Source organism: Ovis canadensis, chromosome 15 (genome assembly GCF_042477335.2).
Source record: "Ovis canadensis isolate MfBH-ARS-UI-01 breed Bighorn chromosome 15, ARS-UI_OviCan_v2, whole genome shotgun sequence".
In the NCBI taxonomy this organism is placed as follows: Eukaryota; Metazoa; Chordata; class Mammalia; order Artiodactyla; family Bovidae; genus Ovis; species Ovis canadensis.
Window position 1 is genome coordinate 56310828 of NC_091259.1, and position 16298 is coordinate 56327125.

At 39.4% G+C, this 16298-nt stretch overlaps 1 protein-coding gene and 1 pseudogene across 1 annotated transcript; both read left to right on the forward strand.

The window, feature by feature from the left end:
* On the forward strand, positions 1–1530 carry LOC138420508 (olfactory receptor 51B2-like; annotated as a pseudogene).
* A 12875-nt stretch (positions 1531–14405) lies between these two features.
* On the forward strand, positions 14406–15341 carry LOC138420570 (olfactory receptor 51B2-like). Its single transcript, XM_069553861.1, has one exon. The coding sequence runs from the start codon at positions 14406–14408 to the stop codon at positions 15339–15341; it is 936 nt and encodes a 311-aa protein (XP_069409962.1).
* The last annotated feature ends 957 nt before the right edge of the window (positions 15342–16298 follow it).

Here is a 16298-nt window from a genome sequence, read left to right on the forward strand (position 1 = left end):
ATGTAGCCCAACATTAGTGCTGCCTGCTTCTTGCTGACTGACTTCCCAGGTCTAGAAGCATCTTATCACTGGATCTCCATCCCCTTCCTCACAGTCTACATCTCTGTGCTTCTTGGCAACAGCACTCTCCTCTACCTCATCAAGGATGACCAGAATCTCCATGAACCCATGTACGATTTCCTTGCCATTCTGGCAGCCACAGATCTGATGGTGACATTAACCACGATGCCAACTGTAACGCGTGTCTTATGGGTGAATCCCTGAGAGATGAGCCCTGGAGCCTGCTTTTTACTTCATTCACTCCCTTTCCTCTGTGGAATCTGGTATCTTGCTTGCCATGGCCTGTGACCATTTTATTGCCATCCGCCATCCCTTTGAGAGGGTAACAGACAGGAAGGCCAGGGGTCTCCAAACGGGGGAAATAGGCTGCAAGTGTCAGACATTTTTTTATCTCTCCCTTAAGTGGCAGGAGGGAAAAACTATGGAAATGCTTTTCTTAAGCTAAGTTAATGAAACTATGTATTTGCTTTGGAATTTTCCCTTCTTCAAAATGGTTCCACCTAAGACTAACTGTTTTTCTTTTCTCAAACCTTGGGCTGATAATAGCTCAACAAACCAGTATTCATATCAATTGTTTTATGGCTGGGGGATGACACACCTCATGCCATCCTATCTCAAAAATACATTTTGTGGGAGAGAGTCCTGATGAAACTCTGTCAGCCTTGAGGTGTCTCTCTTATCTGATTAATAGCTTTCTAACAGACATAAAACATCCAGCTAAAGACTTGCAGGGGGGCACTCTTCGTGCCCCTTCTGCTGTCTATGTCAGAAGCTTTCTTAGTCCCTTTTCATACTTTAATAAAACTCTGCTATGCAAAAGCTCTTGAGTGATCAAACCTGGTCGCTAGTCCCAAAGTTAAATATTCTTCTTTGGAGATCACAAATCTGACACCATTCACCATAAGCTATCAGCTTGAGATACACTTCCATCCTCACCAATACTCAAGTGATTAAGTTAAGGATAGGAGCTTATGTGAAGTGTTTTATATCCATCATACCTGTAATCTTGTATCTTTTTTCTTTCCCATATTGTGACTCTCATATTCTGTCCCATGCTTTCTGTCTTCACCAAGAAGTCTTGAAACTGGCCTGTGCTTACATAGCTTTCAATAGACTATCCTGTAATTCTGATTTTCCTAACAGTTTTCCTAGATTCTCTGATTTTTCTTTTCTCTTATATCCTGATTCTTAAAAGACTGTCATGGGTATAGCCTCTAATGAAAGTGATCCAAGGCCCTCAATACCTGTATCTCCTACATGGGTCGTGTGCTCTTCTTCTATGTCACTGTAATAGATCTGTCCTTCATCCACAGGTTTGGGAAGAATGTGCCAAAAGTGGTTCACATTATAATGAGCTATGCGTGCCTCCTCTTTCTTCCTTTAATGAATCCTATTATCTATAGCATCAAGACCAAGCAAATTCAACAAGGCATTTTCTGCCTTTTATCTAAACATAGATTTGGAAGTTAAACTCTGATGTAGGGTATTGCCCACTGAAGATGGTGGGGATATAAAATTTCTCTAAGTAGAGGGTATGGAATTCCATACGTCTCAAAACTTCTTAGACAGCCTCCACTTCTCTAAATGGCAAAATGCCATTTATGAAGCTTGGAAAGAGTCTGCTCTTAAATTAACAGATTTGCCATTTGTTAAGTTCCTGGGTTGTTTTGTTTCTCATTATCTCATGTTCTTTCTGTCTAAATGCTAAGTAGAGGACAGAAATATTTTTGGTCTGCCTGGATGATTAAGTGCAGTCTGATATTATACTTTTTGAATATTTAATTAATTTCTATGATTAAAAAGCATAAAAAGTTTTCAATTTGCTGAACCATTTGCATGTCTTACTGACTTCTCTGATCATATCACTCACTCAATGTCCCAACAGGATGTTCATACTTTCTTAATTTATTTGTGGATATTCATCATAAGTGAAATCCAGTAAGCCATTTACATTGTAAATACTTCCATTTTATTTGCATTTAGTAGATAGAATTAAAAATGTTTTATATAAATAGCTTCATTTTTATTTACTTTATTGAGACTTTATAGCCATATGATAAAAACCTCCCTGATTCCAGGTTTATTTATATATTTTCTTGTGTTTTTAATGTAACTTCCTTTCACATGTTCTATTTTATCATAGTTTATTATTTGAAGAGAAGTGGGCTTCCCTGTTGGCTCAGATGGTAAAGAACCCACCTGCAATGTGGAAGACCTGGGTTTGATCCCTGGGTTGGGACTATTTCCTAGAGAAGCTGAGGGCTACCCATTCCAGTATTCTGGCCTGGAGAATTGCATGGACAGAGAAGCCTGGCAGGCTACAGTCCAAGGTGTCACAAAGAGTTGGACACAACTGAGCATATTAACACACAAGGAGTTTAAATCAAACCTCCTTATATCTATTTTCAAAGGTAATAACACTAATATTTAGTCATCCATTTGACTGATATTTTGAAGCATGAGACAAGAATGATGCTAAAACAAAGCTATAACCACAAGCAAACAGATAAGATATCATCTTGTGTATATACAAGCTACTGGGGCATCAAAAATAAAGCACACCTAAATTAAAAATAATCACTGTAACTAGTGACATAATGTAAAGGACAAACTGCCTTGAGGATGTGTGTGTGTGTGTGTGTGTGTGTGTGTGTGTGTGTGAGTCAGTCAGTTATGTCTGACTCTTTGCAATGCCATGGACTGTAGATCACCAGGATTTTCTGTCCATGGAATTCTCCAGGCAAGAATACTGGCATGGATTGCTATGCCCTTCTCCAGGGGATCTTCCCAATCTGGGGTTCAAACCTGGTCTCCTGCACTGCTGGAAGATTCTTTACCATCTATTCTAAGCCACCAGGGAAGGATCTCAAAAAGATCACATCAAGACTGAGGAAGGGAAAGTTTTCTGAAGGAAGATCACTTCAGCTGAGATCTTAGAGTAGATTACGAAATAACTAGTGAAAACAGGGATGAGCGTGTCAAGCAGAAGCAGTATGTGAGAGACTGCAGATGGGATGGATCATGAAATCTTCCTTGAATGTAGCGGACAGGAAAAGTGTGATAGTTCCAAGAGGAGGCTGAGAGGAAGGAGGAGGTTCAGTCAAGAGCATCCTGTTGGCTTTGGGTGTTAACTCAATGTCTTACTCCAAACTAGGGAGTGAGGTGATTTCAGTGATGTTTGCAAATTAGAAGTTCAGGTACTATTAGACGTGAGGCAAGAGGGAACAAGAAAATCAGAAAGAAAATAGTGTACCAGTTTCAGAAAGCAGTATCAGTAGCTAAAATTATTCTATTAAAGTGATGGTGTATGCAGTGGATAGATATGAGTTTTAATGGGGATCCAAAATCAACAGGATTTGCGAGTATTTTCAGTTCAGTCACTCAATTGTGTCCGTCTTTTTGTGGCCCTATGGACTGCAACACGCCAGGCTTCCCTATCCACCACCAACTCCCAGAACTCGCTCAAACTCATGTCCATCAAGTCGGTGATGCCATTTTAGAAAGGTGTATAAAAGTTTGGGAGGAAAAGCTATAATGTTGAATTTCTGGATTATTTTTGAAATCTTAGTACTATCAGTCCTATTACTGATTATGTATCCAGTAAATTATTAACAATCAGAAAAATTTAGTTATTTAAAAATGTTCTGTGACTCATGGTTACTGGGGGAAAGGGGTACACTGGGATTTGGGATTGACATGTACATGCTGCTATATTTAAAATAGATAACCAATAAGGACCTAACATATAGCATAGGGAACATTACTCAACATTCTGTAATAATCTAAATGGGAGGACGATTTGAAAAAGGATAGATATATATATCTGTATAACTGAATCATTTTACTGTACAGCTGGAGTTAATATAATATTGTTGATCAACTATGCTCCAATAGAAAATAAAACATTTTAAAATAGAGGTAAACAATTTTTCTGGAAATTTGAGGATGATTAAAAGTACAAACGATGAAGTTGTAATCTATAAAAATGACTTCTGGAAATATTCTATACTGAAGCACTCAATTTTTAAGGGAAAATAGTACCACATTCATTAAGTAGTCATATACTGAAATAATTGTTAGTATGTATATTTTTTGCTGGACTATGCACTACTTGGATGCGATCTCAAAAGTGACAGAATGATCTCTGCCCATTTCCAAGGCAAACACTCAATATCAAGTAATCAAGTCTATTCCCTGACCAGTAAGGCTGAAGAAGTTGAAGTTGAATGGCTCTTTGAAGACCTACAAGACTTTTCAGAACTAACACCCCAAAATATGTCCTTTCATTATACGGGACTGGAATGCAAAAGTAGGAAGTCAAGAAACACCTGGAGTAACAGGCAAATTTGGCCCTGGAGAACAGAATGAAGCAGGGCAAAGGCTAATAGACTTTTGCCAACAGAATGCACTGGTCATGGCAGACATCCTCTTCCAACAACATAAGAGAAGACTCTACACATGGACATCAACAGATGGTCAATACCAAAATTGGATTGATTATATTCTTTGCAGCCAAAGATGGAGAAGTTTCATAAAGTCAGCCAAAGCAGAACCAGGAGAAGACTGTGGAGATCATGTACTCCTAATTGCCAAATTCAGACTTAAATTGAAGAAAGTAGGGAAAACCATCAGAACATTCAGGTATGACCTAAATCAAATACCTTACAGTTATACAGTGGAAGTGACAAATAGATTCAAAGGATTAGATCTGATAGACAGAGTGCCTGAAGAACTATGGGATGGGCAGAGGTTCGTGATGTTGTACAGAAGACAGGGATCAAGACCATCCCCAAGAAAAAGAAATGCAATAAAGCAAAATGGCTGTCTAGGGAGGCCTTACAAATAGCTGTGAAAAGAAGAGAGGTGAAAAGCAAAGGAGAAAAGGAAAGATATATCCATTTGAATGCAGAGTTTCAAAGAATAGCAAGGAGAGATAAGAAAGCCTTCCTCAGTCATCAGTGCAAAGAAATAGAGGAAAACAATAGAATGGGAAAGACTACAGATCTCTGCAAGAAAATTAGAGATATCTAGGGCACATTTCATGCAAAAATGGGCTCAATAAAGGACAGAAATGGTAAGGACCTAACAGAAGCAGAATATATTAAGAAGAAGTGGAAAGGAAACACACAAGAATTGTACAAAAAAGATCTTCATGACCCATATAATCACGATGGTATGCTCACTCACCTAGAGCCAGACATCCTGGAATGTGAAGTCAAGTGGGCCTTAGAAAGCATCACTACAAACAAAGCTACTGGAGGTGATGGAATTCCAGTTGAGCTATTTCAAATCCTGGAAGATGATGCTATGAAAGTGCTGCACTCAATATGCCAGCAAATTTGGAAAACTCAGCAGTGGCCATAGACTGGAAAAAATACATTTTCATTCCAATCCCAAAGAAAGGCAATGCCAAAGAATGCTCGAACTACCACACAAATGTATGCATCTCACATGCTAGTAAAGTAAAGCTCAAAATTCTCCAAGCCAGGCCTCAACAGTACATGAACTACGAACTTCCAGATATTCAAGTTGGATTTAGAAAAGGCAGAGGAACCAGAGATCAAACTGCCAACATTTGCTGGATCATCGAAAAAGCAAGAGAGTTCCAGAAAAACATCTATTTCTCCTTTATTGACTATGCCAAAACCTTTGACTGTGTGGATCACAACAAACTGTGGAAAATTCTGAAAGAGATGGTAATACCAGACCACCTGATCTGCCTCCTGAGAAATCTGTATGTGGGTCAGGAAGCAACAGTTAGAACTGGATATGGAACAACAGACTGGTTCCAAATAGGAAAAGGAGTATGTCAAGGCTGTATAATGAGATCCTGCTTATTTAACTTATGCAGAGTACATCATGAGAAATGCTGGGCTGGATGAAGCACAAGCTGGAATCAAGATTGCCAGGAGAAATATCAATAACCTCAGATATGCGGATGACATCACCCTTATGGCAGAAAGTGAAGAAGAACTAAAAAGCCTCTTGATGAAAGTGAAAGCGAGTGAAAAAGGTGTCTTAAAGCTCAACATTCAGAAATTGAAGATCATGGCATCCAGTCCCATCACTTCATGGCAAATAGATGGGGAAACAGTGGAAACAGTGACAGACTTTATTCTGGGGGGCTCCAAAATCACTGCAGATGGTAATTATCGCCATGAAATTAAAAGATGCTTACTCCTTGGAAGGAAAGTTTTGACCAACCTATACAGCATATTAAAAAGCAGAGATATTACTTTGTCAACAATGGTCCATCTAGTCAAGGCTATGGTTTTTCCAGTAGTCATGTACGGATGTAAGAATTGGACTATAAAGAAGGCTGAGCACCAAAGAATTGATGCTTTTGAAGTGTGGTGTTGGAGAAGACTCTTGAGAGTCCCTTGGACTGCAAGGAGATCCAACCTAAAGGAGATCAGTCCTGGGTGTTCTTTGGAAGGGCTGATGCTAAAGCTGAAACTCCATTACTTTGGCCACCTGATGCGAAGAACTGACTCATATGAAAAGACCTTCGTGCTGGAAAAGACTGAAGATGGCAGGAGAAGGGGAAGACAGAGGATGAGATGGTTGGATGGCATTAAGGACTCAAGGGACATGAGTTGTGTAAACTCTGGGAGTTGGTGATGGACAGGGAGGCCTGGCATGCTGCAGTCCATCAGGTGGCAAAGAGTCGGACACGACTGAGTAACTGAACTGAACTGATTAGTAACTATAGAAAAAGTAGGAGTTTGTCAGTCTGTGCTAAAAGATTATAGAATACAACAGAAAAACACCTGAACTTGTTGTCGCTTAAAAAAATTAGCTCATAGAAGACAATGGTCTTTGCTTTCCTATCTTGGGAGAACAAGATAGATCAGGATTACTGAACATTTTTTTACTAGAGTTTGCTCACAAAGAAAATACAAGTCAGTTGTAATACAAAATACAGAAAATAATACATAAATTGTGATAAGAAATAATGGTTTAGAGATGGAAAATCAGGTACAGACACAAATACAAAAATTGAATAAAGAACAACTGGATTCCTCTGGTCAAAAAGCAATGCTACATTGGAAAATAAAGGTTTGTGTTTTTTTTGTTTTTGGTTTTTTTTTTTTTTGGCTAGGGCTTAAGTAATTTACCACAGGGCTGAGGCATAGCCTATAGATGCCTGGTCACAGGTTTCTGAAGAAGACTATATGGAACTGAAAACTTTCATACATAATTCCTTATTTCAAATGTACCTGGAGATTAGCCATCTTAATTTGATTCTGAAAACAAGCCCACAAATCATCTCCACGTACGAGGAAGCTTTGCATCAGTGTGTGCTTTTGCATGTGTGTGTTGGAGGAGGTGGTGAACATGCTAGTGCACACATGTATAAAAATAAAAGAAAGTTGTGATTCTTATTCTCTATAATTTCCAACTTTAAAGTCTTTTCTTTTTCTCATAATAAAGTTGCGTTAGTATTTTAAGTTTACTTTTAAATCAGCATGTCTTGATGTCCATTTTAAATATCCTCTAGCCTGAGTTAAGAGACTCTCTGGGATCATGATTTGCATATTATATTTTCCAAATGAAACCATAAGTATTTTCAAGTAGGGAATTTAATGAGCTTCTGTACAATTCCAATGCATTCACCCCAGGGTGCTCAGGTCCTACACAAATATATATCTGAACCACTTCCCACTTTGGATATTCTGGTGCCCAATCTAAATCCTTGAAGGAGAAAAACAAGGCACACCTCTTGGAAGAAGTCACTTTTTTGCTCAATGATTTACATAAACTTATCCCTTATCCTGGGCTTCCCAGATGGCACTAATAAAGAACACGCCAGCCCGTACGGGAGACATATAAGTGATACAGGTCTGTCCCTGGGTCTGGAAGATCCCCTGGAGGAGGAAATGGCAACCCACTCTGGTATTCTTGTCTAGAGAATCCCATGGACAGAGGAGCATGGTGGACTACAGTCCATAAGGTCTCAAAGAGTTGAGCATTGAAACAACTTAGCAGCAGTGTTCCTTGTCTTAATGAAAGTGAAGTCACTTCATCGTGTCTGACTCTTTGCGACTCGTGGACTGTAGCCCACCAGCTCCTCCATCCATGGGATTCTCCGGGCAAGAATACTGGAGTGGGTTGCCATTTCCTTCTCCAGGGGATCTTCCAGACCCAGGGATCAAACCCAGGTCTCCCAAATTGCAGGCAGACGCTTTAACCTCTGCACCACCAGGGAAGCCCTTAAATACAAGAATGCAGTCTCTCAGAAAACCTCCTATAGAGACACAGAACTTCAGATCCAAGTACTAACATCAAAGATTTCAAGGGAGGAAAGGAAGCCAGGTTGAAAGAAGAAGGGGGAGGAGGTGGGGTAGGGGGAAAACGAGTGGCCTTATAGACATCTGCTGCCACCTACAGATACCCAGGCATTACGGGACTTTTCCCTGGGCCTCTAGAGAACAGAGGACTGGAACTCGGCCCTACCAGAAATCAGCCAGAATTAGAGTTCTCTGCCAAGAGGAGGTGATCAGTCTCCAATCCTCAGCTCAGGCTGAGGGCCCTTCGACCAGATTTCTGCATCCAGGACCAGGGACTAAAAAAGCAGGGAAGGATAGGAAGGGTTAAGGAGAGGAAAGAGAGAGGGAAGGGGAGAGAGGTCAATAAAGTCTCTTGTTCCTTACCAGTCAGGGCACTCTGGCCAGTTGTCCATGTCAGGAGAAGACCAGGGACAAAAGGGTCCCAGTTCTGGCTGCTGGGTCTGGTCTATTGGCAGGCAAGCTGGCCCCTGAGTACCCCAAGTGGTCAGGATGTCAGTCTTAGCAATGAAGAGTCCCTGCCAGAGTCGCCATTTGTTGCAGGAAGAGGGACCGCTTCCAGGGCCCGAAACTGGGCTCTTGTCTAACACTCGGAAATGAATTGTCCGAGGAGACACATGTGCTGACAAAGCAAGATATTTTATTGGGAAAGAGCACCCAGGTGGAGAGCAGTAGGGTAATGACAGGAGAGAAATGTCAAGTCCATAGAGAAAAAAAATATAATCATTTCAGAACTAAAAACATAAGGCATCTACACTTTGTAGGTACCTCTCCAGGATGAAAAATTAGAACTGATAATTTCTCTGCAACAAATATGTGCTTTCCCTTCTATGTACAATGTTCTATACTGGGAAGACAGAACAGCATGGCTACAGATGGACTCTAATCTGAAATGCTTAAAAAACTGGGGTTAGGAGGAGTTTTCTGTATGACTGTGTGCTAAATTATTTTCAACTTAATTTACTTGTGAAACTGGATTTTTATGTCATAAGATTCATAACAGGATAATGTGCCCTAGAGTAAAATGTTTAAGCCATTAATGCTGAATATATACCAAAATTTTGAAGTCTGGTTATTTCCCAAAGTCTTTCTCTGTCCCTCATAATGTGTGTTCACAAGGCCTATAGTATATATATATCTTTAACAGAAAATGACACCCCAAATTGTTCCCATTTGATTTGCTAACTTTGGTGCAGAGGTTCTTTCGCTGAGGAAAGACTAGATTTGGAAGTCACGTTTGCAGAATAGAAGCTGTGGGGAATCTATGGTTTCTGTGTGGTCACCAATGACTGATATATCCCACTTTCAGAGTTAAATTTTAGAGATGGGTTGCCTCTTTTATAGTGCTAAATTTGATGGCAGAAACCCCAGTTAATCTGGCCAAGGCTTTTTAAGTTATAAATCTTGTTAGTGAGCAAGACCCCAGTTACCTCACATGGATCTTCATTTCACAGTTTACTAAATTACCTGCCACATATGTGTGAGAGGATTGGGAGATTCAAATTTTATTGGACCAGCATTTTTGGCATGCTCATTTGGGCACATTGGAGAAGGTAATGGCACCCCACTCCAGTACTCTGGCCTGGAAAATCCCATGGACGGAAGAGCCTGGCGGACTGCAGTCCATGGGTTTGCAAAGAGTTGGACATGACTGAGTGACTTCACTTTCACTTTTCACTTTCATGCATTGGAGAAGGAATTTGCAACCCACTCCAGTGTTCTTGCCTGGAGAATCCCAGGGACAGGGAAGCCTGGTGGGCTGCCATCTATGGGGTTGCACAGAGTTGGACATGACTGAAGTGATTTAGCAGCAGCAGCAGCAGCAGCAGCAGCATTTGAGCACATAGAGGGTTTGGACATGAAGTGACAATATTCAAGCGCTCCTGAAGAGGTGCAAGAAGGCCTCTCACTGTTGGATAAGCAGGGTTGTTTTCTGTATGGAGGGAGAAGACTTTAGGCAACTGGTAGACTTATTGGTGGAGTTGTTCCCAAGCTTTGGTTAAGAAGTTGAGTGCTCTGCCAGTGAGAATGGCCATCATCAGAGTCTACAAACAATACATGTTGCAGAGGGTTTGGAGAAAAGGGAACCCTCTAGGACTGTTGGTGGGAATGTAAATTGATACAGACACCATGGAAGACAGTATTGAGATTCCTTAAAAAACTAGGAATAAAACCACCATATGACCTAGCAATCCCACTCCTAGGCATATATCCTGAGGAAGTCAAAATTGAAAAAGACACATGTATCCCAATGCTCACTGCAGCACTATTTACAATAGATAAAACATGTAAGCAACCTAGATGCACATTAACAGATGAATGGATAAAGAACCTGTGGTACATATATATGATGGAATATTACTCAGCCATTAAAATGAATGCATTTGTGTCAGTTCTAATGAGGTGGATGAACCTGGAGCCTATTATACAGAGTGAAGCAAGTCAGAAAGAGAAAGATAAACATTGTATACTAATGCATATATATGGAATCTAGAAAGATGGTACCAATGAATTTATTTGCAGGATAGCAATGGAGAAACAGACATGGAGAACAGACTTATGGACACTTGGAAGAGGGAGGAAGGTGAGGGTGAGATGTATGGAGAGCGTAACATGGAAACTTGCATTACCATATGTAAAATAGATAGCCAATGGGAATTTGCTGTATGACTCAGGGAACTCAAACAGGGGCTCTATATCAACCTAGAGGGTGGGATGGGAAAGAAAATGGGAAGGAGGTTCATGAGGGAGGGGACATATTTATATCTATGGCTGAATCATGTTGATGTTTGACAGAAAATAAAATTCTGTAAAGTAATTATCCTTCAATTAAAAATAAATAAATTAAAAAGAAGTTCAGTGCTCTGTTCCAGGTGCCTTCATTTTTTTTTAAGTTTTATGTATTTATTTATTTTTTACTGTGTTGGGTCTTCATTGCTGCACTGGCTTTGCTGTAGCTGTGGCAAGCAGAGGCTGCTCTTTGCAGTGGCTTCGCCTGTTGCAGAACACAGGCTCTAGGAAATGAGGGCTTCTGTAGTTGTGGCTCCCAGAGCCACAGGCTTAGAGTACAGGCTTAATAGCTGTGGTGCACAGGCTTGGTTGCTCTGCAGCATGTGAAATCTTCCTGGATCAGGGATCTAACTCATGTCTCCTGCATTGGCAGGCAGATTCTTTCCCACTGAGCCACCAGGGATGCCCTGCCTTTATGGTTTTTAAATGAATTTTTTTTTTCAACATGATTTCCAGCTTCTTGAATTCCTATTAACTAAAGAATAGATAAATAAATTATATTTTTATAATGAATATTATAGTTAAATATGAACTAACTCCCAGCATGGATGCATCTTAAACCTGATATTGAACAAACAATAAAAATCAAACTCTTGTGTGAGTCTACTTAGACCAAATACAAAAATAGTCAAAACGAGTCTTATATTGCCTTTTAATCACTACATCCACCCAGAGTAACTATATCCTAAATTGACCACTTATAGACAGAATGACTGAAACAGAACAAGTTCTCTTTAACCTTTTCAACATCTAATGTGTAAAACAAAGCTCAGTGAAAAAGAGTCAATCAACAAATAATTGTTTATTAATGAATGAAGTAATTATCTTCCAGTGATCTTATGTTTACACATGGAATTATCCTTCAGTCAGCTAGGTCAGAAATACAGTTGTCATCTTTCCCTTAATCTACCATATGCAATCAGTTATCAAGTTCTATTCTTTCTAAATCATAGACTCTCTCTTTCATCAGCTTCTATCCAGCCCTACTGATAACTGCTAGTCACATCCCTACCAACACAGTTTCTCATGTAGATTACTCTTTCCTACTATTTCTCTTTCTTTTACCACCTCTTTTCCAATGTACTAGTCATATTGTAGCAAAGTGACCTATAAGCAATGATCATCTGATCATAAATACAGTCTTGTCATTCATTTAATGCAAGTTGTCATTAGGTGATCAGATTTATGTGATCAGAACATACCACCACAGATTCATTTTATGTCAAGCTTTCTTTCAGGTTTTGTTCTAATGATATTATAAATTTTTAGTGCATCTAATGTAGTATAAAATGATTTTTTTTGTTTAAAGTCATCATATTTTCTTTTGTTTTATGACCAGTGTAGATGTTTTGTTTGATTTGGTTTTGTTTTTTCTCTGCCTGAAACCAGTGCCAGTTCTAACCCAAACTATCATATCCCTTACTTGTCTCATTATCCAATTCTCAGCTTAAATAGTACTTCTTTGAGGAAGTTTTCCAGATCCCAGATACATCTTCTGTGCTCCCCTTATAGCACATTAACTTCCATGCAGTGACGATTGTTATGAAAATGTATAATATTTCCTTCCTAGCTTGCATTAGATTTTTAAGTTCTGCTAAAGAAAAGAACAAGTCCATCACCCTGAATTTGACACAAATGGGCAATAATCTGAGTATTAGCAAAATAATTTTAAAATACAATATAAGATGTCCTTTACACACTAGGCTATTCACAGATCTGTTGAGGTTTCTGTGAATCAGAACTGATTTTCCCAAAGAAGCAGGAAAAACAAAGATGCAATTAGGATTTACAAATTCTTGGACTGACAAAGTCACATGTAACTCATGAGGGTAACTACTGGGAAGTCATGCATGGATTTCCTAAATCTTGATGCTGAGGATCCCGGGGTCACATCCTCACACCTGTGTGGCAATCCCACATGGGAAAGCCGTGGCATCCTCGTACCTGTATGTCATTTGAATTTCCACTTTCCTGATACATCCTTGGGGAACTATAGACTTGTAAACATTGTTTGAGTGGCTCATCTTCTCCCAGAATAAGAAGGAAGGGAAGGAAAATAAAAGACTCTCCCAAGTGGCTGGAAAAATACAACTCTGGGGAGGTGATTTCTATATACATAAACTCTCTAACCTGGACTGTTCAACAGTTTTTGAGATGAAAGTGTCTGGCACAAATCTTCAAGTAAGACAGAAACAAGTAACTATTCCAGAAATAACACCGTGTTATTGGTGAGTGCCAGGACCAGAAATATGAAATGACTCCTCTCCAAGCTGATGTTAGATGAAGTCAAGAGAAGATAGAAAGATTTTCCAGAGGTCTGCAAAATGGGGCATCCACTACCCTGGATGGTCAACACCTATAGCACAGATTTTTTTTTTTTAATTGAGACATGTATGTCAAGGTGAATTTGAAGTTTCTAATGGGGTATACATGGACATGCTTTAGAAAAACTGAATTTCTTTAGTCTAAAGGTGACATGTCTGCTCTTCTCCATTTACTGCATAGACTGTTTATGGCTTTTGTTTAGAATTCCATAAGCCAATAACATTCAATTTTGAAATGAAACAAACATTTTCTAACAAGAACTATCATGGTTGTGAAGCATAAAGTCAAGCTTAAATGCATTAAAAAATTACAATTAAGCAAAAAGAAAATCTAATGAAGCAATATTATTGCCCATTTTGATATATCTATATTTCTTTTTCGTTTGTTTTTTTTTGAGGGGGCCCATGCTGGATGGCATGAGGGATTTTAATTTTTCAATCAGGGATTGAACTGCACCCTCATAACATGAATTCTTAATCACTGGACCACCAAGGAAGTACTCTATCTTCTTTTTTGTTACTTTTATTCCTTCAAACATTTTCCAGCATATACATTAGAGTGGGGCCTCATGATCTTTTTTTTTAATTTTTATTTTTACTTCACTTTTCTTTACAATACTGCATTGGTTCTGGCATACACCAACATAAATCTGCCATGGGTGTACACAAGCTCCCAATGAACATTTTAGCTATTAATCTAATATTATACATAATTTAGGAAAATACCATTATTCCTCTTCCTTAGTACAGTCTATGCATCTGTATTATTCTTCTAAAAGAAAATAGTTGCAAAACTGCACATACACAAATTCATTCTTTTAACTACAAAGGGTATAATTGAAACCGTTGTGATATATTCCCACAAGGAGATATTACAAATTGAAAACTTTGGGTTTCTGCATAAAAGGTTTCCAGAAGGCTGCTCTCCACCTGTGGACATGCTATGTGGCCCAACACTAGTGAGGCCCCCTTCTTGCTGACTGGCTTCCCAGGTCTGGAGGCAGCTCATCACTGGATCTCCATCCCCTTCTTTGCAGTCTATATCTCTGTGCTTCTTGGCAATGGCACTCTCCTCTACCTCATCAAGGCTGACCGGAGTCTCCATGAACCGATGTACTATTTCCTTGCCATGCTGGCAGCCACAGATCTGACGGTGACATTAACCACAATGCCAACTGTAATGGGTCTCTTATGGTACAATCACAGAGAAATAAGCCCTGGAGCCTGCTTTCTGCAGGCCTACTTCATTCACTCGCTTTCCATTGTAGAATCTGGTATCTTGCTTGCCATGGCCTATGACCGTTTCATTGCCATCTGTACCCCTCTGAGGTACAACTCTATCTTCACCAATAATCAAATGATGAAGATAGGTCTTGGAGTACTAATGAGAGGCTTTTTATTCCTTTTGCCTCCAATTCTGCCGCTCTGTTGGTTCCCATATTGCCATTCCCATGTTCTCTCCCATGCCTTTTGCCTCCACCAAGATGTCATGAAACTTGCCTGTGCTGATATTACATTTAATCGTGTGTACCCAATTATTCTGGTTGCTTTGACTTTCTTCCTAGATGCTCTAATGATCTTTGTCTCTTATATCCTAATCCTTAAGACAGTGGTGGGCATTGCCTCTGGGGAGGAGCAAGGTAAGGCTCTTAACACCTGTGTGTCCCATATCATCTGCGTCCTAGTCTTTTATATCACTGTGATTGGTCTGACTTTCATCCACAGGTTTGGGACACATGTACCACATGTGGTCCATGTTACCATGAGCTACGTCTACTTTCTCTTTCCTCCATTCATGAATCCCCTCATATACAGCATCAAGACCAAGCAGATTCAGAGAAGCATTGTCTGCCTATTTTCTGTGCACAGTAGGGCTTGAACTTTTCTTTCAGAATTTTGGAAACTCCAGGATGTCTAGGCCTTTTATCAGAGTAAGATAGGCTTCAATTATTACATAAAGATACAAGCTAAGTTGAGGAATGCAATATAGATAGGTAATTTCTGCATGTGTGCTCAGTCGTGCCTGACTCTTTGCAAGCCCATGGGTTGTAGCCTACCAGGCTCCTCTGTCCATGAGATTTCCCAGGAAAAAATACTGGAATGGGTTGCCATTTACTACTGAAGGGGATCTTCCCAACCCAGAGATTGATTCCGCGTCTCCTACATTGGCAGGTGGATTCTTTACTACTGAGCCACCTGGGAATCCATAGATAATTTGTAGGTAGGTAGAATTTGAAGAGAGGTAATATTTCTAAATATAACAAATACTTCAATAACCAGGAAAGATAGGGAAATTCAGATTCCATATTTTTAACAAGTGTCAAGTAACAGATTAGAAAAGGTCAAGCTAGATGTCCAGTCCGGGACAACCACAGCCTGCTCTAAGGAAAGTAGGTAATCACAGCTTCATCTGAGGGCCATACAAAGATGAACCAGAGCGTGTGAATTGAGAACCATGAAACTCTATCTCAAAAGTACTATATTTCAATGCAAGATTTGCTTTCCAAGTGATAGAGTGTCATTTACAAACTTTATGCCAGAGCTCATGAATTAGTTCATTTCATGAATGGTTTCTTTTTTCTGGTGTTCTCTCTAAATGCTGAATATATGAGAGAAACATTTGTCATATGTCTGATATATGAATTCTAGTCTGAGATCATAGTTTTGTGTATTCAGTTTACTCTTTATTGCTATAAAGCACAAACAATTTTAATTTTCTGCAACCATTTGCACCTCACTTTAAACTTGTCTAATAGTATTTTTTTGCTAGATTTGTAAGAGTCCATTTTATATTATCTGTAATGTTTTATGTATAACTATTTTTCCAGTTTTTTTG